General features: G+C 39.8%; 1 protein-coding gene across 3 annotated transcripts in view; it reads left to right on the top strand.

Moving 5' to 3' along the window:
- ATP2B1 (ATPase plasma membrane Ca2+ transporting 1) overlaps window positions 1–24,732 on the top strand; it is a 103,043-nt gene extending 78,311 nt beyond the window's left edge. For all 3 annotated transcript variants that reach the window (XM_070755807.1, XM_070755806.1, XM_070755808.1), the window contains exons 16-21: window positions 11,604–11,795; window positions 12,963–13,176; window positions 13,654–13,865; window positions 18,202–18,309; window positions 18,692–18,874; window positions 21,763–24,732. In XM_070755807.1, coding sequence (XP_070611908.1) covers window positions 11,604–11,795; window positions 12,963–13,176; window positions 13,654–13,865; window positions 18,202–18,309; window positions 18,692–18,874; window positions 21,763–22,077 — 1,224 coding nt within the window. In that variant the 3' untranslated portion in view covers window positions 22,078–24,732. The remainder of the gene's footprint in view (window positions 1–11,603; window positions 11,796–12,962; window positions 13,177–13,653; window positions 13,866–18,201; window positions 18,310–18,691; window positions 18,875–21,762) is intronic.
- Window positions 24,733–26,560: the final 1,828 nt, after the last annotated feature.

Raw genomic sequence — 26,560 nt, 5'->3', positions numbered from 1 at the left:
GAAGAGACAGGATGTGAGCAAACAGGTTACATCACACAGGAGGAGCTATCTTACTAGACAGAATTAACTCTCTAACTACTGGATGTTTCTCAATGTCGTTGGGGGCTGGCAATTTCCAGCGCGACACCCCTTCTTTGTCAGTCATCAGAGACAAGAGGGACATCAGGACATCAAGACATCAATTCACTTAAGGCACAATTTGTTGGTGAGGTATTCATGTTGATCAGCTGGCAATGGCTTATTCAGCAAGTCAGCGATCTGCTCAGTAGTAGCCACATACTGAAATTTCACGAAACCATCTTTCACCTTCTCTCGGATATTTTGATACCGGATGTGAATGTGCCGTGAACGAGCTCCAACAAATTCAGCTTCAGCAATGAATGCAACTGAAATATTATCCTCCATAATAACAATTGGTGTCATAGGACCTTTCCAAATACTATCAATGAGAGGAAAAAGAGACATTAATGCATTACAGCAATCAGAAACACATGCATATTCAGATTCAGTTGAAGAGCAAGAAATAAACTTCTGCTGCCTAACTTTCCAAAAGAAAGGACAACCATTTAAAAACATGATATAACCAGAAGTACTTTTTCGTGTTTCTGTGTCACTTGCCCAGTCAGCATCAGCATAACAAATCACTTCAGGGTACCCAACATGATCTGGCTCAAGGTACAGCTTCTTGCCTTTCGTGAGCTTCATGTATTTGAGCAGCTTCTTTATGCAAGACCAATGAAACGTGGTAGCCTTTCCAACGTATCTGGACAGTAGATTCACACTCAGTGAAATGTCAGGTCTCGTCCAGCTGCTGATGTACAATAGCGATCCAATCACTGACCGGTACAATGTTTTGTTCTCAAAATCAGGATACTCTTCTCGGGTTAACCTGTAAAAGTCAGTTTGCATAGGAGAACGACAAGTATGCGCATCAGACATGTTACAATTTTGCAAAAGCTGGTCAACCTTACTTTCTTGTGAAAGAGAGAACCCCTTCTCAGTTTTCTCAAACTGAACACCTAGATAATCATTGATATGCCCTAGGCTTTTTAAGGTGAAATGTTTCTCAAGGCCCTTAGCAAAAGTTTGACTAGTGCTTTCATTGAGACCCACATAAACAATATCATCAACATAAACAAGAACAATTTCATAAGTCTTACCTTGCCCTTTTGTGAACACGCATCCATCAGATTTGGACTTAATAAAGCCCATTGAATTTAGCTTTTGGGATAATAATTTGTACCAGCAGAGGGCGCTCTGCTTGAGGCCGTATAAAGACTTGCTCAGAGACCAAACCTCTCCTTCTCGGTTCTGGAATCCAGGAGCACCCTTGACGTAGATCTCTTCATTCAGATCAGCGTTCAGATAGGCAGTCTCTACATCGAACTGAAAAACCTCTAAACCCAAAGCAACAGCAGTGATTAGGGCAATCTTGACACTTTCATTTCTGACTGTGGGTGAGTATGTGTCTGTGTAGTCTTCCGGATAAACTTGAGAGAATCCTTGAGCTACGAGTCTAGCTTTGTACAGCTTTTCCTCATTAGGTTTTTGTTTGAATTTATACACCCAGCGTGTGCCAATGACTTTCTTCTTGTTAGGAGGCTCCACCTTCTGGAACACATTAAGTTTCTTTAAACAGTCCAGTTCGTGTTCCATAGCCTCATGCCATTTTTCTTGTTCAGAGTCAGGCAAAAGTTTGATCTGGTGAAAATGATCAGGTGGAAGTGTAAGATTGTTACACATGAAAAGATAAGGAGAATCAGATACTTGCTGTGCAAATCTCTTTGGAGGAGTTCCTTTGGTAGTTCTCTTGGAACGTCTTGGAACGCTGGTCCATCCTTCATCATCATCTCCGCCTTCAAGTTCATCACCAGAGGTTTCCTCGGCAACTGTCGAAGGCTGTTCATTATCTGGAACATCAAGAATATCTGGCACAGCTCCCTGGGCATCAGGACTCTGCACACTTTCCTTAGGAAAATAAACTGAAGTATCATTACTATGTATACTGGACCAATTTGTGTCTTCCTCAAATTTGGCTGAATTAGAAATGTAAACTCTGTGATGAGAGTCAGCAAATTTGTGGTACTTGGAGACTTCATCAAAGCCGATGAATCTCATTCTTTCTGACACGACCTCCTTTTCTTCTCTGTTCAACTGGAATGTTAACAGTGGCATAACAACCAAAAATGTAAATATTTTGAATGTCAGGTTTCTTGCCATGGAGCAAGTAATAAGGAGTGTCTTGAATGACGTTACTCCATGTTCTGTTAACAATGTAATTAGCATACCTTAATGCTTCGCCCCAGTATGAAAAGTCCACGTTTGCATCCTCAATGAGACAACGAAACATTGTCTGCAGAATCCCGTTCCTGCGTTCGCACACACCATTCTGCTGTGGCGTCCCGGGTGATGAGGTCTGCTGGCGGATTCCATTCCTGGCCATCCATCCTTGGAACTGTTGCGACATAAATTCGCCTCCACGATCACTTTGAATCCGCTTGATCCAGACGTCGTGTTGGGTGAGTATCTCTGCAGCAAAGCCTTTAAAAGCCTCAAACGCCTCTGATTTTTGTTTTAAAAGAAAAACATAGCCAAATCGTAAGTAACTGTCAACTACAGTTAAGAAATACTTACGTTTACCAACAGTAGGCCGAAATGGACCGACAACGTCGGTATGGACCAATTCAAAGATGCGTGTACACAGCCGGACAGCAATTTTTGGGACCGGGGAGTGCCGGGATTTTGCAGAATTACAAATTTTACAATCTAGGTAAACCTTGCAAGCCCCATCAATTGTGAAACCATCAACATATTCAGACATCTTTGCTAAGACGGGGTAAGAAGCATGCCCCAAGCGACGATGCCATCTGTGAATGCACCTGGAATGAAAAGATTTGTTTGTTAACATATGTTTAACATTTTTAACAGCATTAGGAACCTCAGGGGTTTCATTGGTTTTAGGAACCTTTGAACTAGCGGTGGCACCAGGGTTTCTCTCTGGACCTGTGCATACGCCCTTTGGAACGCTTATACTTACACTACCTTTGCTGGCAGGTTTGGGTTGCAAATAAAAGACACCTTTGATGGGGATGGCAGTAGCAAGAAGTTTGCCATCCTTGATAATGTTGGTGTCAACAAGTTCATAGTTTATTACAACCTTCAATTCTTCTCTCAGGCAATATCCACTAAGGATGTTGTTCTTGGCAGTTGGAACGTAGAAAACATTTGAGATAAGGGAGTCCAGTTCTTTGACGAAGACTTTTCCTTTTCCTTCCACCTTGGAACGTAGATCACCAACTCCAAACACTTCCTTGACATCTGTCGGGTGTAGCTCACTGAAGGATTCCTTCCGGTACGCGATGTGTGCCGCTGCTCCGCTGTCTAGGGTCCATAACTCACGAATGTCGTAGAGTGGACTCTTGTCAGGAACAATGCTGAGGTGGATGGTACCAACATAAGTAGGTTTGTCATCTTTTGAGTCTTTGGGAGTTGACTTTGCAGCTCCAGAACTCTTTCCTCTGGATCCTTTCTTGTGTGCGCCTTTAGGCTGGGTTGGATAAGGTGGATGATCAGTCTCGCCAGACTTCACAGTTTGCACATCAGGAGATTTGCGAGTGTCATCCTTCTTAAAAGGTTTCTGGCGTGAGTACTTTGGAGTACTTGTTTTCTGCTGACCGCCCTTGGCCAAGTTAGATTTAAATGCTGCTGACATAGGTCTAAGGCCAGTGTTCAGCAACTCTGCTTCTTCAGTTAGCATGTTACAGAGTCTCTGAGTAGATTTAAAAGGCAGTGGATATCTGCTGAATCTGTCAACAACGTTCTTCCATTCAGGAGTACATGGGTTGAACAAAACATCAGAGTCTATAGACATGAGTATAAAGATCAGTCCTATCCTGCAAAGCCATACTTTAAAATCCAGTTGATTTGGTAACAGCACAAACTCACCTTTTAGTGTAGGAGAGGTGATGGTATGCCTTGTTGATGCAGTCAGCTGGACCGCTTGGAGTTGCTGGGGTTGAGCCCCAACTCCTCCTGGCAAACCTTGTGGCTGTCCCACCTGGGGAAGTTTTACAGGCATCTGTGGAATAAAAACTGGAGGTCTCTGCGATGAAACAGAAGAATCTGGAACATGAGGGACCGATTGCCTTTGCATCTTAGCTGTGAGGGAAACTCTAAATTCATTAGGCTTCACTTCAAATGCATTTGTTTCAGGAATTAACTGTGCCTGTGGCGCATTCCATCCACTAGTGGCCGCTGCTGCGGAACTTGTAGCAGTGGGGGAAAGCCTCCCCCCTCCTCGGCTTGCAGTTTTAAATTGCAAAGGGACCATTTTTTTATCTTCGGGCTGGGTAGCCCTCCCTTCTTGGAAAGGAATGTGTTCTATGTTAGAGCTTGGCGGAAAGAAATGTGTGACCACGGGAGGATTTACGATGTGCACATGCGTATCTTGGGGTGAGTGGGAGGAATGGATTCCTTCTATCTCTCCCTTTGGAGAATGAGCACGTGAACTACCTCTCAGGGACATAACCTCCATCTTTTCTGTAATAAGTTTAAGCTGAAGTTTCTTCAGAGATCGTAATTCAGTCCTGGCATTATCAGCCTTTTTTAAATAACTGAAATAGACTTCTTGCTGCTCTATATTTTTCATTGTAGGAAGGTTATCAAAGTGGAGACAGACTGATTCCAAAGCGTGAATCTCCTTCTCATCCTTCTCAATGAGCTGCTCAATTGTCTGCAAGTTTAGGGAAGTTCCCTTTATGTTAGCAGAAGCGAGAGAGCTGAAATCATCTAGGTGCCTTGTCTTGGCTTGTGCCTTAACGTGCGTGCCAGATGATTGTGAGGGGAAGAGAGTTAAAGTTTCCTCCTCCTCATCTTTGCTAGGATTAATGGAAAGACTGCCGGAGGGCTCACCCTGGGTAGTTTTACAATCCTGTTCCCTGGTTTCTACATCATCAATCAAGTAAGATTCACTTACGGTTTGTTGAATGCAGGCGTCAGCTGGAAGAACTTCCTTCTCACCGTGCAAAGACATTGTAGGATTCCTTTTACAATCGGTTACACGAATTGTCTCCTTGAGTTGGGCCAACTGGTCACTCGTGAGGGAATCCACGTAGGATTGCGTGAGAGGATTACGTTTCTTTTTGGCTGGCATTCGGGAAAATTCCTAGGAAGCTTACGGGGTGTAAGCGGGGTCTATTACTTCAATAAAAACCGTGCTCTCGCTACCATGTCGGGATGGAGAGACCCCCTTACCTTAGACAAGGCGCTCAGCCCGTGAGGAGTGAGCCGGGAGCTTCCAGAGTAGATGGATATTGAAGTACAGACAAGGCATGTTCGAATGAACAATTAGTTTTTATTAGAAAAGTATAAAAACAATAAAAGTCTGAAGAGACATAAAAAGCACATCCTCTGGCTAAGGATGTACAGAGGAAAGATGTCTCCTAATTAAGGACAGCCCTTCTTCTTCAAGAAGAGACAGGATGTGAGCAAACAGGTTACATCACACAGGAGGAGCTATCTTACTAGACAGAATTAACTCTCTAACTACTGGATGTTTCTCAATGTCGTTGGGGGCTGGCAATTTCCAGCGCGACACAAACTTCCAGCAGATGTGGTTGGTAAATCCACAGTAACTGAATTTAAACATGCCTGGGATAAACAAATGTCTATCCTAAGAATAGGATACAGGAAAAGGTATAAGGGCAAACTGGATGGACCATGAGGTCTTTTTCTGCCGTCAATCTTCTATGTTTCTATGATTGTAGTTTCCTGTGTTCATTATCCTTCTCTGCTAGGATTATCTTAAGATAATTGATCAATTAACGATGAGGTCCAAATTTGATGTTGATATAGAAAATCACAGTCCTTGTATGTAAATTTAAACAGCAGTTGAGTTCCACAACTTAACTGTGTTCAGAGAGAGGCTAAAAGTGATAAAATATGTTTTCAATTTTTCTTGAGAATAAATCTAAAATTATATATTGTTATTAATGTGAAGAACGTACGAATGTTAGATGATATATGTATTTTGATAAGTTATTAGTTAAAATGGATACAATTTTGGAAAATTTGTGATAATGAGACTAAAATGATTGGGGAGGGAATCACATAATCAACTTAAAACTTGAAACTGGAAATACCTTTGCAAGGATAACCATTTTAAAGTTTGGTGTAAAGTTGTATTGTGTCCCATGTTAACTTTAAACTCATTGAGTACATAATTCTAACATCAGTAATCTTCTATTTTCCTTTGCTTTTTGTAATAGCATGCATCTAAGATAAATGTGTTCTTTTATTTATTGGAATTTGGTGTCAGTTATATTATTTAGAAGGATAATAAACAAATGATTCTAAACCCCTCTTTATAATATGGAATCTGTAACATGTTTTTCCTAAGGAGTAGAAATCAGTCTGGTGTACCTGTGAGCACTTAAGTTGCAGGTATTTCCCATACCATTGTCATGCAAATTTTGTATAACACATTTTTATTTAATTGAGGCACAGGGGGAAACAGGCAAGCTTGTATATGATATCAGTAACAATGTGCCCTATTCGGAATAGTTAAATATCATCTGTTTCTCAAATGATTTGTCAAAGTTTTAATGAATTACACCTTGAATCCAAAACATACTGCATACTGCCTCCTTGACCTAGAGTCAACTATAAGAAATTTAATTAGTCTAAATTAAATGCTCAGAAGCTATTCTCCTGTGCCATCTACTGGCTTTGAGAGTTATTTGGAATTAGCAGTCAAAGCTACTTAGCATAATGTCCCTTTTTATTTTTTCAATTCAGCAAGAAATGTGCAAAATATTAATAAAGGGAGATAAATCTTTGTGTAATTCTCATTACTATTATAAAATTATTATAGCTGAAACATGGCACATCATTTTTAATTTCCTTTCAATATAGGTAGTCCTCCACTTAATCAATTTGATTGCTTGGTAACTGGCATGTAGTATATGACAATTGCACTGTACCAGAGTCTTATGATTATCATTTGTAACCTTCCCAGCAGGCTTCCAACAAGCAAAGTCAATGGAGGAAGCCAGATTTACTTCATGACCACATAATTCACTTAATTGCAGTGATTCACTTAACTCGAGCAAAAAAGATCCTAAAATGAGATGCAACTCACTTAACTGCCTTGCTTAGCAGTTGGAAATTTTGGCTTCAATTGTGGTTTTAAGTTGAGAACGACCTGTAGAAAGAAATTCAATATTTTCAAAAACTGTACGGATATTGTAGTAGTGTAGTTATGTACATAAGTATATTTAGTTAAACACTATTGAATTCAATTTATACAACAGAACCATCAATAAGATTTTCTCCATTGTGGTGGAGACAGCATCCAGGAATGGATTGACCATCCATCTACCGGCAGTTTCTCCACTTCTATCATGCGGAAGACACTACCAATACAGGGCTTTGCCATTTTGCCTGTTCTCCGCCCCCAGGGCATTTACTAAGCTGCTTGCAGTGTTGGCTGACATCTCCAGACTCTGCGTTACCTTGGAGGAGTTTGACTTGGTGACACCTGATGAAGTGGACAAGGCCATTGGAGCTGTGAGTTCCGCCACCTGTTTACTGGATCCGTGTCCCTCTTGGTTGGTTTTGGCCAGCCGAGAGGTGACACAGAGCTGGGTCCAGGAGATTGTCAACGCTTCTTTGGGGAGGTGGTCCTTCATGGCTCCTTACAAGGAGGCACTTGTGCGCCCCCTCCTCAAGAAGCCTTCCCTGGACCCAGCCGTGCTTAATAACTACCGTCCAGTCTCCAACATCCCCTTTATGGGGAAGGTTGTTGAGAATGTTGTGGCACTCCAACTCCAGCGGTTCTTGGAAGAAGTCAATTATCTAGGCCCTCAACAGTCAGGATTCAGGCCTGGCTACAGCATGGAAACTGCTTTGGTCGCGCTGATGGATGATCTCTGGCAGGGCCGGGGCAGGGGCTTGTCCTCTGTCCTGGTGCTTCTTGACCTCTCAGCGTCTTTCAATACCATCGATCATGGTATCCTTCTGTGCTGGCTAGAGGGGTTGGGAATGGGAGGCACTGTTCTTCAATGGTTCTCCCCCTACCTCTCCGGTCGGTCACAGTCGGTGTTAGTGGGGGGTCATAGGTCGACCTATAGGTCTCTCCCTTGTGGGGTGCCTCAGGGGTCGGTCCTCTCCCCCCTGCTATTTAATATCTACATGAAACCACTGGGTAAGATCATCCAAGGGCATAGGGTGAGGTATCATCAGTATGCTGATGATACCTAGTTATACATCTCCACCCCATGTCCGGTCAGCGAAACGGTGGAAGTGATGTGCCGGTGCCTGGAAGCTTTTGGGGTCTGGATGGGTGTCAACAAGCTCAAACTCAACCCTGACAAGACGGAGTGGCTGTGGGTTTTGCCTCCCAAGGACAATTCCATCTGTCCGTCCATTACCCGGAGGGGGGAGTTATTGACCCCCTCAGAGAGGGTCCGCAACTTGGGCGTCCTTGATCCACAGCTAACATTGGAACATCATCTTACAGCTGTGGCGAGGAGGGTGTTTGCCCAGGTTCGCCTGGTGCAATAGTTGCGGCCCTATTTGGACAGGGAGTCATTGCTCACAGTCGCTCATGCCCTCATCACCTCGAGGTTCAATTACTGCAATGCTCTCTACATGGGTTACCTTTGAAAAGTGTTCAGAAACTTTCAGATCGTGCAGAATGCGGCCACAAGAGTTATCGTGGGGCTTCCAAGATTCACCCACGTCTCTCCAACACTCCGTGGCTTGCACTGGCTGCTGATCAGTTTCCGGTCGCAATTCAAAGTGTTGGTAATGACCTTTAAAGCCCTACATGGCATCGGACCAGAATACCTCCAGAACCACCTTTTGCCGCACGAATCCCAGCCACCGATAAGGTCCAACAGAGTTGGCCTTCTCTGGGTCCCGGCGACTAAATAATGTCGTTTGTCCCCAGGGGAAGAGCCTTCTCTGTGGCAACCCCAGCCCTCTGGAATCAACTCCCCCCAGAGATTAGAACTGCCCCTACCCTCCTTGTCTTTTGCAAATTACTTAAGACCCACCTGTATTGCCAGGCAAGGGGGAATTGAGACATCTCCCCCAGGGTTTTATACTTTTATGTATGGTTTACGTGTGTTGCATGATTTTTAAATGATGGGTTTTTTAGATGTTTTTTTAAATATTAGATTTGTTTACATTGTAACACTGTTATTATTGTTGTTGTGAGCCACCCCCAGTCTTCGGAGAGGGGCGGCATACAAATCTAATTATTATTATTTATTTTTATTATTATTATTATTATTATTATTACTATTATTATTATTATTTATTAGATTTCTATGCCACCCCTCTTCTGGACGATATCTTAATTCAGTCCTCCTCTGGCCTTTGGGAAAGGGAGGATCAAAAAACCACAATCCAGGTACTCCAGGACCACGGGTTTTCAATAAATGTAGGCAAGAGCCACCTGCCAAGACAACAGCCAGCTACCCATGTTCTATGCCAGATTTGTGGCACCGGGGGCAGAGAGGGTAGATGCAATCCGGAGTCCATGGCCTCCAGGGCTGCTGTATGCCTTTCCCCCCCTCCTCCCCTTATTCCAAGGGTGATCTGGCTGGGGAAGTGGAAATTTTACTCCTGATCGCCCACCGGCCCAGAAGACCATGGTTTGCACACCTTGTTAACCTGTCGGTAGTTTGGCCATGGAGGATCCCTCAGCACAAGATTTCCTTCAGCCAGGGGGGGCCTTAGTCCATCCGGAACCACAGGGGCACTTGAGCAAAGTATGCTGAGTGGGGACCCTTTTCCTTCCAGGGTGATCAGGACAATCCAGGCTTCTAGGAGGCCTTCAACCAACCAAATCTACAATGTCACATGGAAGATCTTTTGCAGTTGGTGTGCCAGAGCGAGATTGATTCCAACAAATATTTCCATAGCCCCATTTCTAGAGTTTCTCTAGGAAGGACTAAACAATGGGCTATCCCCCAATGCCATTCGGAGACATTGGCATGCAGAACACAGGAATCTCTCACCCAGCATTCTATGGTCCACAGGTTCATCACGGGTGCAAACAACTTCAGTCCCCAGGTGGTGCACAGATACTCTACCTGGGACCTGTCCAAGGGACTCCCTTGGAGCAATTAAGATAGGTCAACCTGTGTTTCCTTACATAGAAGGTAGCATTCCTTGTGTCCATTACATTGGTCAAATGGGTGTCGGAGCTGACAGCACTCTCAGTAAGGAAGGACCTATGTGTATTCCACTCAGGTGGTTTGCAGTTGAACCCTTCCTTTGTTCCCAATGTAAACATCTGGTTCCAAAGGGCTCAGGAACTGATATTGCTTAACCTCTGGCCTAGCTCAACCCTGGAGAGGAGGTGGTACACGTTAGGAAGGCCCTCCGCATATATGTCAAAAGAATTTCCTCCCTCAGGAGAACAGAGTCCTTGTTTGTCTCTTTCCAGCCTTTCATGCTGGGTAACTGGGTCATCCCTTCAACTATGAGATGGTGGATTAGGGCATGCATCGCTAAGGCATATAAACTTCAGGCTCTTCTGTTGCCTCGACAGGGTAACTACCCATTCCACCAAGAGTGTGGCCACAACTGAGGCATGGGTGAATACAGGTCTCTATAGAGGAGGTCTGTCAAGCAGCAACTTGGTCCTCTCCTTCCCCTTTCAACAAACACTATAAGCTGGACTCTTTCACCTCGGCTGAGGTGGTCTTTGGCAGGCGTGTCCTTCAGAGTGTACATGGAACAGGGGATTTCAGACCAGACTGTTGCCCACCTGTAGGACAGACCAGCTTTGCTATCTTCACCAGAATGGAGAAGAGGTATTGATCTTACCAGATATGATTCTTCTCGTTGGGTGGCGATAGCATCCAGTCCTGCCCTGAAGACTATCTGGTCCTCGGTCAGGACCTTAGAACAAAATTCATTAAGTATCACTTTATCTTTGCTAAAAGCTGGGACCATTGGCAAGGGAGGTGTGTCCTCACAGCTCTTACAGACTCAGTCCAATTAGCTAGCAGACCAGGTCAACCCATTCCTGGATGCTAACTCCACTCAAGAAGAAGGAGCAAATCAGGTGAGACCAACGCCCCTTTCATAATAGCTTCCACTGCAGTTGCATAAATATTGATATTATAATATCTACTTTAAAAAGTGAATATGACAAAATAATTCTGAGTTTGCTTAAATTTAATGCTAATGGGTACTTTTTACACTATTCAAGATTTAAAAGTGTACTGAAAGACGAGGAAACAAAATTATTAGCTCTAGAGTTTTCAAGAATTGTTTAATTATACCATATAATTACTTCCATGGCAATTTATAATTCCCCAGGAATTGTATCTTAGCAAATGGATGGATAGGAAGAACAAATATGAAGGGATCTGTGGGTACTCTGTTCCTCGGGATAAATGGCAGGCCATAAAGAAAGTCTTCTCCTCTATACTTAGCAGATTGGAGGAAGAATGATGCACCTCTTTATTCTTCCTTATCCATTTATTTTTACCTAATAACACACGGGGTGGGTGGGTATAAAAGTGAGTAGTGTATATCTGGGATGTCATAATATTGTAATTTTGTTTTGTTTTTCCCCCTTTCAGGGCATTGCTGGAACTGATGTAGCTAAAGAAGCTTCTGATATTATTCTTACAGATGACAACTTCACAAGCATTGTTAAAGCAGTTATGTGGGGGCGAAATGTGTATGATAGTATCTCCAAATTCCTTCAGTTCCAGCTTACTGTTAATGTAGTAGCTGTGATTGTTGCTTTCACAGGGGCATGTATTACACAAGTAAGTATTATATATTTATTTGCATGTAATAGGATTAAAACAAATTGAATCAATGTGGTTAATTTTGAGAATGATTTCTTATTTGGTAGATTTATGTCTCACCCTTTCTCCAAGAGTTCCTCAGGCTCTTAGTTCTCTTTATCCTGTAACAATGTTCCTGTAAGGCACCGGTCCCCAAACTACGGCCCACGGGCCACATGCGGCCCACTGAGGCCATTTATCCGGCCGGCCGGTGAGTGACAAAAGCACAGGGAAAAGAGAGAAAGAAAGAAAAGGGAAAGAGAGGGAAGGAAGGAGAAGTGGAGAGGAATGAAGGAAGGAAGGAGAAATGGAGGGAACAAGGAAGAAAAGGAAGGAAGAATGAAATGAATGGAGGGACAGAGGAAGGAAGGACTGTTTTGGGTGTGTGTGTAATTTTTTTAAATTTTTCTCTCAACATATATTCAAACAACACAGTGTACCATCTAATTGTCCATGAATAAAATGCAGTATTTTGTTAGTAACTAATATCAATCATCAAAAAAGTTGCAAAAGTTTTTTTTACTAATTTTGTCATCCAGTTACATTCATTTTCTTTTAATTAAATTTCCTCCTTAATGTTCCTTTAAAAAGTGCAACACCAATTTTATTTCTAACTTATTAGCCATTATGCCAAAGTGCTTCCTTCTTTCTTTATACATTTTTCATAAGCCAAGAAAACCTTGTATAGCCAATCAGATGTCAACAAAAGAAAATTAAAAACAAAACATAAACATATATGAATTTCAGACCTTCTCCCCCCTCTAAATAGTACGTTCCCATTTTGTTTTTTACTTTAAAACAAGGTATGTGCAGTGCGCATAGGAATTTGTTCATAGTTTTTTTTTATAGTCCGGCCCTCCAACAGTCCGAGGGACAGTGAACTGGCCCCCTGTGTAAAAAGTTTGGGGACCCCTGCTATAAGGGAACTGGATTGAAAAAAAGTAACTGCCCAAAGTAACGCAATGAGTTTCCATGATTAACATGAAACCAGAAACTGGGTGGATTTTTCTAGTCTTAGCTTAACTTCTTAATCACTGCATCACAGTTCAAAGTACAATAATAAACACTGATGGAAATATTAAATGTTAGATAATGTAATTTCATAGTATATTTGTGATTATATTAGAAAACATGTTGATTTTACAGGACTCTCCACTTAAAGCTGTTCAGATGTTATGGGTAAATCTCATAATGGATACCCTAGCTTCACTTGCTTTGGCAACAGAACCCCCCACGGAAGCACTTTTGTTGAGAAAACCTTATGGTAGAAATAAACCTCTCATCTCACGGACCATGATGAAGAATATTCTGGGTCATGCTTGCTATCAGCTTGTGGTTGTCTTCACACTATTGTTTGCTGGTAAGAATATTATAATTTAAACCTCTGTGGTTTAGTTTAGTTTAGTTTAGTTTTATTGGATTTATATACCGCCCCTCTCCGAAAACGCGGGGCGGCTAACAACAATCATGAACAATATACAATAAAATCCAATACTAAAAGCAAATTAAAACCCCTTAATATATAAAAACCAAACATACATACAAACATACCATGTATACAGTTGTAATGGCCTAGGAGGAGAAAAAAATCTTAATTCCCCCATGCCTGACGGCAGAGGTGGGTTTTAAGTAGCTTACGAAAGGCAAGGAGTGGTATACTTTCTGAACTCTGCTTGCTTTATTGTGAGCATTTCTTCAATATTTAAAGGAAGGCTAAGGGACATTGACATGTTAATAAAATGTTAAAGAAGAATGGCATGTTCAAAGAAGACTAAAGTAATGTTCTTACATGAATTTGAGTGGCATTTTTGAGAATATTTTTATCTCTTGTTTACAGGTGAAAAAATCTTTGATATTGATAGTGGAAGAAACGCACCTCTTCATGCTCCTCCTTCAGAACATTACACAATTGTGTTTAATACATTTGTGATGATGCAGCTATTTAATGAAATAAATGCCCGAAAAATTCATGGTGAAAGGAATGTATTTGAAGGAATTTTCAATAATGCTATTTTCTGTATTATAGTTCTTGGGACATTTATTGTACAGGTGAGTAGATTTTTTAAAATAAAATCATGCAGAATTTGGAGGCTTAGAGTTTTTAGAGGCCAATAATTGCTGTATGTATAATCAGTATTCAGGTAGGGTATCCCCTGACAGGTTCAGAATTTCTTTAAATGTAAAACATCTGTGTGTATCAAATTAGATGATAATTTGATCTGTGCAAACGTGGCTTTATCATTGGTAGTATGCTTACAGAAATATGTTTGTGTTACCATTAATTTTAATGTTACTGTTAAATATGTATAATATGTTCATATCACATTCATGTTGGCTTATGGAGTCTTCGGAGAGGGACGGCATACAAATCTAATAAATTATTATTATTGATAATTAGAATGTGTTCACATAATAAGAGACATCATGGGGCAGTAATTTGAATGCAATATTGCAAGCTAACTCTGCCCTCTTTCAGGAACTCAAACCTAATCTGCTCAAGGTTGACTCAATCTTCCATGTTTCCAAGTTTGATAAAATGAGGACCCAGATTGTTGGGGGCAATATGCTGACTTTGTAAACCGCTTAGAGAGTACCATAAAGCACTATGAAACATTATATAAGACTGTTGCTATAATTTGGTATTCTAAAAATCAAAAGTGTTAATAATGTATCTTTAAACACAACATAGGGTTATTTATTACACAGCTATGCATTATAATTATTTCTGCAAGATTTCCTTCAGGTCTTCTTTCAATTCATGGAAAAGAGAGTGTTCATCTGAAAGCCATCACAATGATGGAGCCAGTTGTGAAACCTCTGGCCCAGAGATAAATAACCCTCAAGCTCTGGTGTAGTGATATATTCTTCTTCCGTAAAAACTAAAATGTTTATATATTCTGAAGGGAAAGCAAAGAACGTTTAGAAGTTGACCCTCCATTTTGTATGCTAGAAGTATAAAATAATGGAAGGAACACACCAATATCAATATCAGCTTGATTCATTTTAGCCTAATGTCCATACATTTGTTACTATGATTTGAAAAGAGTAATACTTTTTTTTAAAGTCAATGTTATCTGGAATTACACTGTGAAAATTGGAAGAATTTTCTAGATGATAACCTTGGATTGGTGAAGCTTAGGGTATAATAGAAAAAAATATTTCTCCTGTGCGCTGCTTGGAGAATCCATGCATGGGTTAACTTCTGTCTGATTACCCAGGGGCTGAGTAGAGAAAGTTCTGGCCATGTGTCCTCTGCTTCTGTGAGTCCAGTTTTTCTACTCTGTCTAGCCTAGAGGGACGTTAAAAATCTTTCTTGACTCAGACCTGAAGAAAAAAGACAGAATTTTAGCTTGGATTCTCCTTTTAGCGCTTTGTTGGCCACAGACTGGATTTCTACAAGGTTTTGGAATGGGCAATTGCCAGGAAGCTTCCTTGCCACCCAGCAGCTTACTTGCGATATGCTGTCGGTATGTGCGCTGGTTTCTCTGACTTTCTGGCAACAACCGCCACCACCTGTTTCACATTAAGCAAAGGCAGCCTGGAGTCACTGTATGAAGCTCGCATCATACTCCGAAGACTGCGGCAGTCAGTTCGGCACCAGGAGAGTTCGCTCCCCATTTGGTCCTCAACGGTTCACCATCACAACTGCTACCACCTTAGAACTTTCCAACTTCCAGACAGCTCCAGTCCTTTCCTCTGCTTCAGGCTACACTCCATGATAGAGGACTACTCCTGACTTCCTATGGGCTTGAAGTTTCCTGCCTAACTACCAGTGGAACACCAGAGGGGTGGGTGATCAGGCATTTGGTCCTCCATCAGAGCTTGTTCCTCACAATTAGCCTCCCCCCCTACTAATTCTGAGCTGCTTAAGGGACTCTTAACCATTATCAGCAGATACCTTGAGAGACATTCAACTTGATCCCAAATTATCAAAATGGCCAACAGATCCAAGGCAAGCAGACCTGGCATAGGAGAGGACTCTCCCAAACACATGGCACTTCAAGATCTGCTGCTTCTAAAAGACAAAAAGCAGATAAAGGGGGCTCCTAGATAGAGCAAGTCCTAGAAGGAACCCCATAGGAAGGCATCCTCAGCAGAGGAAAGGAACGCTCAAAGGTATCTAAATGCCTTAGAGAAGCAGTTTTCAAGAGCAAGAAGCAGGCAGAAGCCAGTAAACTTCTACTCTCCCTGCAGGAGGAGTTTATTCCGCAGCCTGTCCATTTTCCTTTGACCATTGATATTAATCAGGATTGGTCACCTGATAATGCTAACGATCCTGAAGCAACAGATTTTAGGCTACAAATCAATCCCTTTATGAGTCCAGATTTGGCTGATTTGGAATCCTCCTGTCCAGCCTGAATGTTGTTACCAACTGCTACATTCTGGATTGTTGTTGTTTTTTTAAAAAAAAAACAGACTGTGGAAACTTTTGCATCTCATTTGGCAATCAAAAACCCAAAGTATGGAAAAAGAATGGAGAGGCACACACTGCAAGATGCTTGAGGTCCAGTGTAACATTTCCATAGTCTGTCTTGATTTGGGGAACCAGGTCATCTGCTGGTATTCATCCAACTGTGCTTCAAGTCCAGGGTCAACACAGCCATTTACTGGGAGATATTGGAGCACTCCATGCTTCCATCTGCATAAGAGCTTTATGGGGATGGTGACTTAAATTTTCCAGTAGTATTTGTCCCCTGCCCACACTGCCCAAAGCACCTAAACCTGCTTCAATGACCGTGGGATTACTATGCTTGATTGTCCAGCAAACTCGCCTACCTGAAGCCTATAGAGAATCTATGGGGCATTGCCAAGAGAAAGATGAAAGACATGACACAGAACAATGCAGAAGAACTGAAGGCCACTATTGAAGCATCCTGGTCTTCCATAACACCCAGCTGTGCCATAGGCTAATAATGTCCATGCCACGTCACATTGTGGCATTAATTGCTTCAAAAAGGGCCAAAAGTACTGACTACATAGGCATGCTTATACTTTTCAGAAGTCCAATATTGTTCTATGTGCAATCCTTTTTTTATTGATTGCATGTAATATTCTAAGATGGGGAATTTGGGGTTTTCATGAACTGTACCCCATAATCACAATTATGACAAATCATGGCTTGAAGTATCTTGCCTTGCATGTTATGAATATCTCTCGTATATAAATTTTCATCTTTTATGTTATATTACTGAAATAAATGAACGTTTGCACGATATTCTAATTTTTCAAGTTTCACCTATATGGAACCCTCTTGTTCAGCCTGTCATCTACCCCCCTGAACCTTCACCAAACTATTGGCAGTGGTGGCAGCAAATCTCAGGGCATGGCCAATAAGACTACAATGCTTCTTAGACAACATCCTTATCCAATCATCATCTCCTTAGGAAGCAAATGAGGATCTTCAGATTACAGTTCAGACCCTACGTGGCTTCTCTGTCAACATCACCAAAAGCTATTTAATTCTTACTACCAGTCTTCTGCACTTGGATGTCAGGAGGACCCTTCAAAGATATATGCCTCCTTTCAAAAGACTGATTTTTATTTGTCTCCTTTCAACTGGCATCTATGTGTAAGAAGGCATCTCCATCAATCTTAGGCCACTGGCTGAAGGCTTGGATCACCAAGGCCTATGAGTTTCAGTCTAGGCCGTTTCCTGGATGTACCCCAGCACACTCAACCAGAAGTGTGGCTACAAGAGCAGCATGGGACACACAGGCCTCAATTGAAGATATTTGCAGGGCGGCGATGTGATTATCACTATCACCCTTTATTAAGCACTACCGATAGGATGTTTTTGCCACTGAAGAGGCATTGTTCAGCAAGAGAGAGCTACAGAGGGTTCATTCCACCTCATGGACCCTGGACCAACCTGTTTCCCGCCTTTGAGACATTAAGCTTGGGTATATCCCATGCTTGGATTCTCTAAGCAGCGCACAAGAGAAAGAACATTGGTCTTACCTGAACATTCTTTCTCTGTGCGCTACAGGAGAATCCAAACCCACCCTGGTGACCATCTTGGTCCAGGGTCCAGGAATTACTGGATTTACCTATGTTATGGATTACTGGAGGTCTATGCCTTTGTAGAAAAACTGGGCTCAGAAGGGCAGAGGAGGCAGGTCCCTGGGCAATCAGAAAGAAGTTAACCCATGCTTGGATTCTCCCGCAGCACACAGAGAAAGATTGTTCAGGTAAGACCAACATTCCTTTACAATGGGAAGCAAAATTGGAAGCTATTCTAATGACATATGTCCACTGTCTACTTATGAATTGGTTCATGGAATAACTAAATTGTGATCTTTTTAAATAATTGCTGAAATTGTATCATAAAATCCTTTGTTGTCTTATCATTGCAAACAGCTAATATAATCATCATTTTTCTTAACAGATATTTATTGTACAGTTTGGTGGGAAGCCTTTCAGTTGCTCTGAGCTTACAGTAGAACATTGGTTGTGGTCAATTTTTCTAGGAATGGGAACACTTCTCTGGGGCCAGGTATGTAATACTACTTTTGTAACTTGTGTTTTAGAATGCATTTTATTCAGAATGCAACTTTTTTCACTGTCATTAATTTTCTCCATGCTGCTCTACTATTGCTGTTTTAAACTTTGAAATTTCAGGACAAGATAGAAAAGAAAGCAAGTTATACAATATTTTTGTTATGCATCCAAATCCATAAAAGTATTATACTGCAGTATTGACTAGCTACAATTTGTTTAATCCCTCTCCAAAGAAAACAGTGAAAAACTTTAAGCTAGCTGTTTCTTATTTGAAGCCGTTTAAGGAAAGGCAAGGGAGTCTGTCACTAGTTCTAAAAGCAAATTTGAACATAGGGGAAAGTTTTCATAAATATTTTTTTTGTTTCCCATTGATATAGTTGATATCAACTATTCCAACAAGTCATTTGAAATTCCTTAAAGAAGCTGGCCATGGAACACAAAAGGAAGAGATTCCTGAAGAAGAGTTAGCAGAAGATGTGGAAGAAATTGATCATGCTGAAAGAGAGCTAAGGCGTGGTCAGATCTTATGGTTTAGGGGTCTAAACAGGATACAAACTCAGGTATGGTCTTGTAAAGGTAGGAAATAGGGTTGAGGACTTTTCCTCATTGTTCTTAGTATTGGTTTGAACTGTAGTCATAAAATGTGTGACTGAAATCTTTATATGGGAAATGTATTAGCTGTTTAAACCTTCAAACTCCTTCTTTACTTCATCACCAAATGTGCTTCTTGCCTCTTTACCTGCTCTATAAAAGTGCCTTTTTTCTTTGCTTTTTATGTGTTGTAGATGGGATGCTCCTTTCTCTTGTTCTCTCTCTCTCTTGCTGAGCAAGCTGTCACAATCTCTGATTCCTTGCAGATGGATGTAGTGAATGCTTTCCAGAGTGGAACTTCCATTCAGGGGGCTCTAAGGCGGCAACCTTCCATCGCCAGCCAGCATCATGATGTAACAAATATTTCTACCCCTACACATGTAGTGTTTTCCTCTACCACTACTACTACTACTACTTCTGCTTCTACTACTGTGGGGTGTGAGTGTGTGCTCATAAGTGCATGAAATTAACGTTTCCTAATTCACACATCTAACGTTTCATTCTTTCCTTCAGTCGTTAAATTCATCATTAACATGTTTTCATATCTTTACCTTCAAAATGGAAATCCCAATCCTCCTTCCATCTTTTTTGAGGGTCACAGTTGAAGTGGAACAATTGAAACAATTCTATAGAGCAAAAACCTTGAAAGTGCACATAGTATCCTAATACTTGCACAGAAGAGACATTTTTGAAAAATATTTATAGTAATAGCTACAAATATTTGAGTATATGCCTTGAAGTCTATAAACAAAAAGATCTACAAACTTGTTTAGTGAAATGCTTAAAGCTGGTCCAAAACAAATACGTTTGCTTCTGTGATTTCAGAATAATTTGTAGATTGTGAGGAAAAGGGCTTTAATTTTCAGCAGCTAAAGTAGCACACATATTTTTCATAAAGATTGTTATTTTATGTGCTAAGTTCCTTCCAGAATTAACAGTATTTAAAGTGAAAATACATAAATTGTATTTTATGATATAAATATTAGAATTAAAATGGTGTTTGCGTAAAAACAAAGTTATAAAAGTAAAAAGCTTGTTCAGCTCTCCTAGCAATGTTATTGAAATAACATTAGCCTTTTGGAGACATCCTCATAGTCAGTGGTGATATTTGCAGGTAAGAAAGTCTTCACTGACAGGCATGTTATTCAGAATGCCACATGGTGAGCATTCTTTGTAATGCCTAAGTGGAATTTAGTTATGAAAAAATGTATATATGTAAATATGCCATTCTATAAATAGTTCATGGCACAAATGAAAAAGATCTATAGAGACAGAAATAGCCCTGTTCCTCAGGCTTCTAATGGGGGCTTTTGATAGACATTACTTCCCAAAAGAGATTTCAATGTCTTTGGATCAAGATCATTCATATTGGGGCACCTGTGGTGGCCCAAGAGCCTTGTCAGAGAAAACTGACTCTCAAGCTCTGTTTTCAGCTGCGATGACCTCCCTCAATCCTCTGCCAACAAAAACAAAGCTTGGGAGTGTCACCCGCAACCCTCCTGAGCTCTGTTTTCAGCTCTAACAGCCTCCTTCAACCCTCTTACAGTGAAAACAGTACTCCATTTTTGCCGGCAGTGGCCCTATGAGCCAGTCCTTTGCTGTAGTTAGAGTGAAACACTCTGCTAGCCGGATCTAGCCTCTAGGCCACTGATGGCAAACCTTTTTTTCCTCGGGTGTCAAAATAGCATGTGTGCACGCTAACACGCATGCATGAGTGCCCACACTCATAATTCAATGCCTGGCGAGGGCAAAAACATCTCCCCCCACCCACCAAAGGTCCTCTGGTGGCCAGAAATGGCATGTTTACCAACTTCTGGTGGATCCAGGAGGCTCATGTTTCTCTGTCCCCAGGCTCCAAAGGCTTCCCTAGAGCCAGGGGAGGGTAAAAATGCCCTCCCCCATCCCGCAGAGGCTCTCTGAAAGCCAAATATGGCCTCCCACAGATTCTGTGTGAACCAAAAATCAGCTGGCCAGCACACACATGCACGTTGGAGCTCAGCTAGAGCAATGGCTCGTGTGTCAGCAGATATGGCTCCACGTGCCACCTGTGGCACCCATGCCATAGGTTTGCCATCACTGCTCTAGGCCTTGAGTTTGATACCTTTGTTTAGCTAGGCATTTGCATGCCATTAATTTTAATTTGATAAGACACATTTATTTTCTAGTGATGATCAAGAAATTACTATATTTTAAAAATGGCAACTGGAATATTTGAAGCAAAAAGCTTAAAATATATCCAAAGGTATTTCAAATATGTTTAGAGAACAGATCATTTCATATGGGCCATTTTTATTAGGCATTTCTTCATTCTACAAATTATGGCACACATTTTCTATGAAACTATATTATGTGACATATACTCAAATATTTAGTTTAAATCCATCAAGTTTGAACAAGTTTGTATTATACTGAAATTTTTATAGCTCGAACCACAGTTCCCAGCATTTGTTTTTAAAAGAAAACACCTTAAAAATTCTTAAGGCCCGGCCAGTAGGTTTATAATTCCATATTATAGAAGTCTAATATTCATCTGTCTTTAAAATTGAGTAGAATTTATCAATTGGCTTAAAATTTTCAACATTTTATATTAGTTATAAAAGTAGATGGCTTCAATTTTGTAGCTTGACATTTTGAAGCAATTTTAAAAAAAAATTATTTCTGTTATAGCCCAACAGTGCTATTCTGAAATGCTCTTCATTTTTATTTATTCATTTTTTTACAGTGTATTGCAAGTTCCACTGCATTATATAAATTTAATTCACTCGTCTTACCTATTTGTGGATTCAACCTCATAAAACAACGTTCTCCTATAGACAATATTATTAAACAGTAACGCTTGCGCTTTTCATATTTGCAGATCCGAGTGGTGAATGCATTTCGTAGTTCCTTATATGAAGGATTGGAAAAACCTGAGTCCCGAAGTTCAATCCACAATTTTATGACTCATCCTGAGTTTAGAATAGAAGATTCTGAAACTCATATTCCACTTATTGATGACACTGATGCTGAAGATGAAGCTCCAACAAAACGCAACTCAACTCCTCTTCCACCCTCACCCAACAAAAATAACAATGCGGTTATTAGTGGAATTCATCTTACGACAGACTTGAGTAAGTCTGCTACCTCTTCATCCCCAGGGAGCCCACTGCATAGTTTGGAAACATCACTCTGATTGTATGCTGAATGTTAACACACTAGCTGCATTTAAAGAAACACACTGAAACTGGGCTTTCTCCCTCACTATGATGGACAAGATGGAATTCTTGTCTCGGACTTCAACAAGAAGATAAAATTGTACGAATGTAGATTTATTTTTTTAAAAGAAGCTTTCTGCCAGACTTCAGGGTGCTTTTCTGGGGGAGGGGAAAGTGGGAGTAATAATGAACTCTGACAGATAAACAGTAACTTGCTTATGTGTCCTGTGGATCATTAGCTGTACTTAAGAATGGCCCATAAGAATGTCTTACCAGAACTTATGTTCTTAATTCCTTTGATGAGAGGGCTGGATTGGGCAGGAGAGCCCAGGATCACCAAATTTATAATTTTCATTTCTGCTCTTGGCTGTTATTAATTTGAATTATTTATGTTTATAAATAATGCAGATCTGTTTACAAGGTTTGTAGATACTTTTTTGTTCCTGTTCAGAGATGGGAAGTTTCCTTATAAATGATGTAGAAAAAATTAGTCCATCAAATACTGCTGTATTTTCAGGAAAGGGTGTTTCTATTGAAACTGTACTAAAAATTTTGCCTGCAACTTACCTTGTTAAATATTGTAGATAAAACTGCTACTACTAATAGCCAAATAGGTAACACTAATGCTTTGTAAAACAAAAAACAAAAAAAACATGAGCAATCGTGTTCTAATGAAGTTATGGCCTCTGTCCTAATTAGTTTCTTAAACATTTACTACTTAATGGTTTTGAAACAATTGTAAAAAAAATTTAAAATTCAGAACTCGCTGAACATGTTCAGAATTTAATAGAGGATTGTTTAATGCAGGATCTATGATGGAACTTGCTTGAAATACTTTTGTTATCTCAGGCAAAATGGATTAAATCAAAATACATCAGAACTTTAGTCCTTTTTGTTTTTGTCTAGAAACAGTAGCTTGGTGAACTGTGAGTGGAGCTGTTTATTTTTCTGACCTAAATATCTTTATAGCATGAAGAGGCTATTGGTATTTGGAAAGTTATGAATAGTTACCATACACTGTTTTGAAATTCCTTTGAATTAAAATAAATCACCCCTTTTGATAAAATAAATATGCGGCAATGGTTTTTATAGAATCCAGCATCTTTATAAATATTAGGTTTTGGTGGCTTCACTAGGCGCTAAAGAACAAAGACTGTGGACTGTTTCTGATTTTATACAGAACAGGTGCTCTGGAATACATGGAAGTATAAATAGAACATCTATCTGTAACACTTTAAAGCTGCTATGCAGTCCAGGGAAAAAAAAAGTTGTAGACAGATTTTCTTTGCATTCCTGCATGTTCCAAAACTCCTATTCCTGATCTGATCTGAAGCACTGCACAGTCCTATCCTCATTCACAAGAGTGAGAGATAAAAATAAATCACAGAAACGTTTTTCACTCTAAAAGAAAATATGAATAAAAGTATGTTCTCCGATATGCCTATCTTTGACAATTTGTTTTTCTTAACCAATAATTGAAAATGTCCATTTTTCTTTTTGCATTTATTATCAGTGTCTAATTTTAATATTTGCTTTCTGATGATTTGGGATGTAGTCTTTCTTTTTGCCAGTACAGCCCAATAGAATAAGTATAACCCTAACCCTAACCTTACTGAAAATATAGGGCAGGCAAGGAGAAACATGATGCTCTATGATAATATATTTTCTCAATCATGACAGAATAATGTTTTGCTCTTCAGAATGATCTACTTATATTTTTTTCTGAAAGAGATGTATATTCCTCATAAGAAAACTTGGAATATGTCTGCTGCTAAACCCGACATTAACTTGTCTGGGAGCTGAGCTTACAAAGGAAGAAGGGAATGAATCTTAAATTTAGTATATAGTATTTAAGCACCTCAAGAATATGATAGTTACATCTGTGAACATTAGCTTGTCTTCTGGGGAAGCAATTTGAGACGTGTAATGTTACAGCTAGATTTTATCATTCAGATTTCAAGTAAAATATACAGGGATTTGATAATAGTTAATTGTCCTTTCACTGGACATCATATCCATCCATAAGGTTTTGCATATTGTATCCAATTATCAACCATACATTTTCTAGTTGGTTTGTCCTTTATCCTATTTAGAGAATTTACTATTTATGCCGATATAGTAATTATTTTCAGATTCTTATTTTGTAAGTAGATAAGAAATATGGTTTGGAAAGGTAGTATTTATGTAACTGGGAGAATGATGTAACTGCAAAGCATATTTAAAAAAGAGATGTAATTGTTCAAACTATCTCAGTTCTGTATGATTGTTATTTTTTAAACTTGCTATTTGGAAAGATTTTCTTTTTTTTTAATGGTAATCATCATTATTTGAATGTCCAAACTCTAGAGTGAATTCTACAGGACATACCTCAAGGAGAAATTTAATTTGCTCACAAATTAACTTTTTCAATCCTGTTGACTACAGTACATTGAGTCTTAATAGTAAGTGTAATCTAATACCAAGGATATTTGTTCTATAATTTTACTACTATGAAAGCAACATAATTTCATTATTTATTAAAGTAGTCATTACTGCTTTTCAATTACTGACCCCACATTGCTTTTCCTGGTTGTAAGGCTTACTTTCATTTTGCTTGATGTAACTTAAATAAATAAATATGCTGTTTATCTGTCTCTGGATGGGGATTGAAATCTCTGAAAATATTTTACTTGAAATACATAATTTTATTCTGAATATGTAGCTTGTTCTGTATCTGACTTTTTACTTTGTGATATGTACCTCATTAGGATTTCAATTTGAAATATTATTTGAAGGAATTTGATCTAAATGTATGGATTCAAACCAAATTAATATTTAGGACAAATTAACACTTGCAAAAATCAATAACAGAGAATAGATTCAATATTAAATAATAATCTAAACTGGTTGCATATATAGATAACAGCAGCAATGTAAACTATTCCCAAAATGAAGCAACAGTGTGATAGCTTCCCATTTCATTGTGTTTGAATCCACTTTGTTCTTTTGAAATAACATGAAGGATTTCTATGTTTCTAATAGCATAAAATAGGGGACCAGAAATGCAAAACTGGAATTTGCACAACCACTTACAATTGGTTGTTTAATCTTCAACCCAGCAGCTAACCAGTTTAGAATTTGACATAAAAATGATGGTCCAGTTGTAGGCATTGTGCCACTTTAATAAAATGAACAAGCAACATGATATTGAATATATCATTCAGTCTGAGCAGATTCAATCTCAGGGTTATCATTCAGGAATCCAATGTCATTTTTGTGTAAGAATAACTTTGTGGTTGAAAGACATTCAAAAGTACATTTTAAATAAAGTGGTACCTCTACCTACAAACGCCTCTACTTATGAACTTTTCTAGATAAGAACCGGATGTTCAAGATTTTTTTGCCTCTTCTCAAGAACCATTTTTCACTTATAAAACCAAGCCTCCGAAACTGTAACCGGAAAAGGCAGGGAGAAGCCTCCATGGGGCCTCTCTAGGATTCCCCTGGGAGGAAACAGGGCCGGAAAAGGGGGGAAAGCCTCTGTGCGGACTCTCTAGGAATCTCCTGGGAAGAAACAGGGCCGGAAAAAGCAGGAAGAAGCCTCCATGGGGCCTCTCTAGGAATCTCCTGGGAAGAAACAGGGCCGGAAAAAGCAGGAAGAAGCCTCCATGGGGCCTCTCTAGGAATTTCCTGGGAGGAAACAGAGCCTCCACCCTCCCTATGGTTTCCCCAATCGCATACATTATTTGCTTTTAAATTGATTCCTATCGGAAAAATTGCTTCTTCTTACAAACTTTTCTACTTAGGAACCTGGTCACGGAACGAATTAAGTTTGTAAGAAGAGGTACCACTGTACTTACATCTTTTCTTTTCACTTCAACTGATGTTTTCATCTTGCTAAACAGATGAATTTCTGAAACATTTCTATTTTATCAATATATCACAGTTAAATACATGGTTTCGAATTTCCTCTGATTAAGGATTCCAATTCTATGTTATGAAAAACTAAATGACAGAATAAATGCTATTTGCTATAACCTTTAATTTCAGAGTCTCCTAAAACATTTTGTCATGGCATGGCATATTACAATGCTAAATAATTAATTTCCACATAATGGTTGAAGCTATGGGCATGTTCTAGATCAGGGGTGTCAAACTCATGACCTGTAGGCTGGATGGATTACGCACTGGCCATCCCATCCAGTGTTCCCTCTAATTTTTTTGGGGGTGGGCGGAAAAGTATAGTGTCTGAGCGGCAGTCCCTTCGGGACTGGGCGGCACAGAAATAATAAATAAATAAATAAACAAGCAAACAAACAAACAAACAAACAAACAAACAAATAAAAAACCCACCCTGTTTTGCCTCAGAGAATTTCAAAATAAAATACTGTACTGTGTGTCTATAACAGTGAGCTCATAATAGGGCAACTCTATCAATATCAAAATGCCACTTAAATAGTTGAGCTAGTTTCAAACTAGATT

This window comes from Erythrolamprus reginae, chromosome 6, assembly GCF_031021105.1.
Source record: "Erythrolamprus reginae isolate rEryReg1 chromosome 6, rEryReg1.hap1, whole genome shotgun sequence".
Taxonomy (NCBI): Eukaryota; Metazoa; Chordata; class Lepidosauria; order Squamata; family Dipsadidae; genus Erythrolamprus; species Erythrolamprus reginae.
Note: the sequence above shows the minus strand (reverse complement) of the source record. Positions and strands in the feature narration are given on the sequence as shown.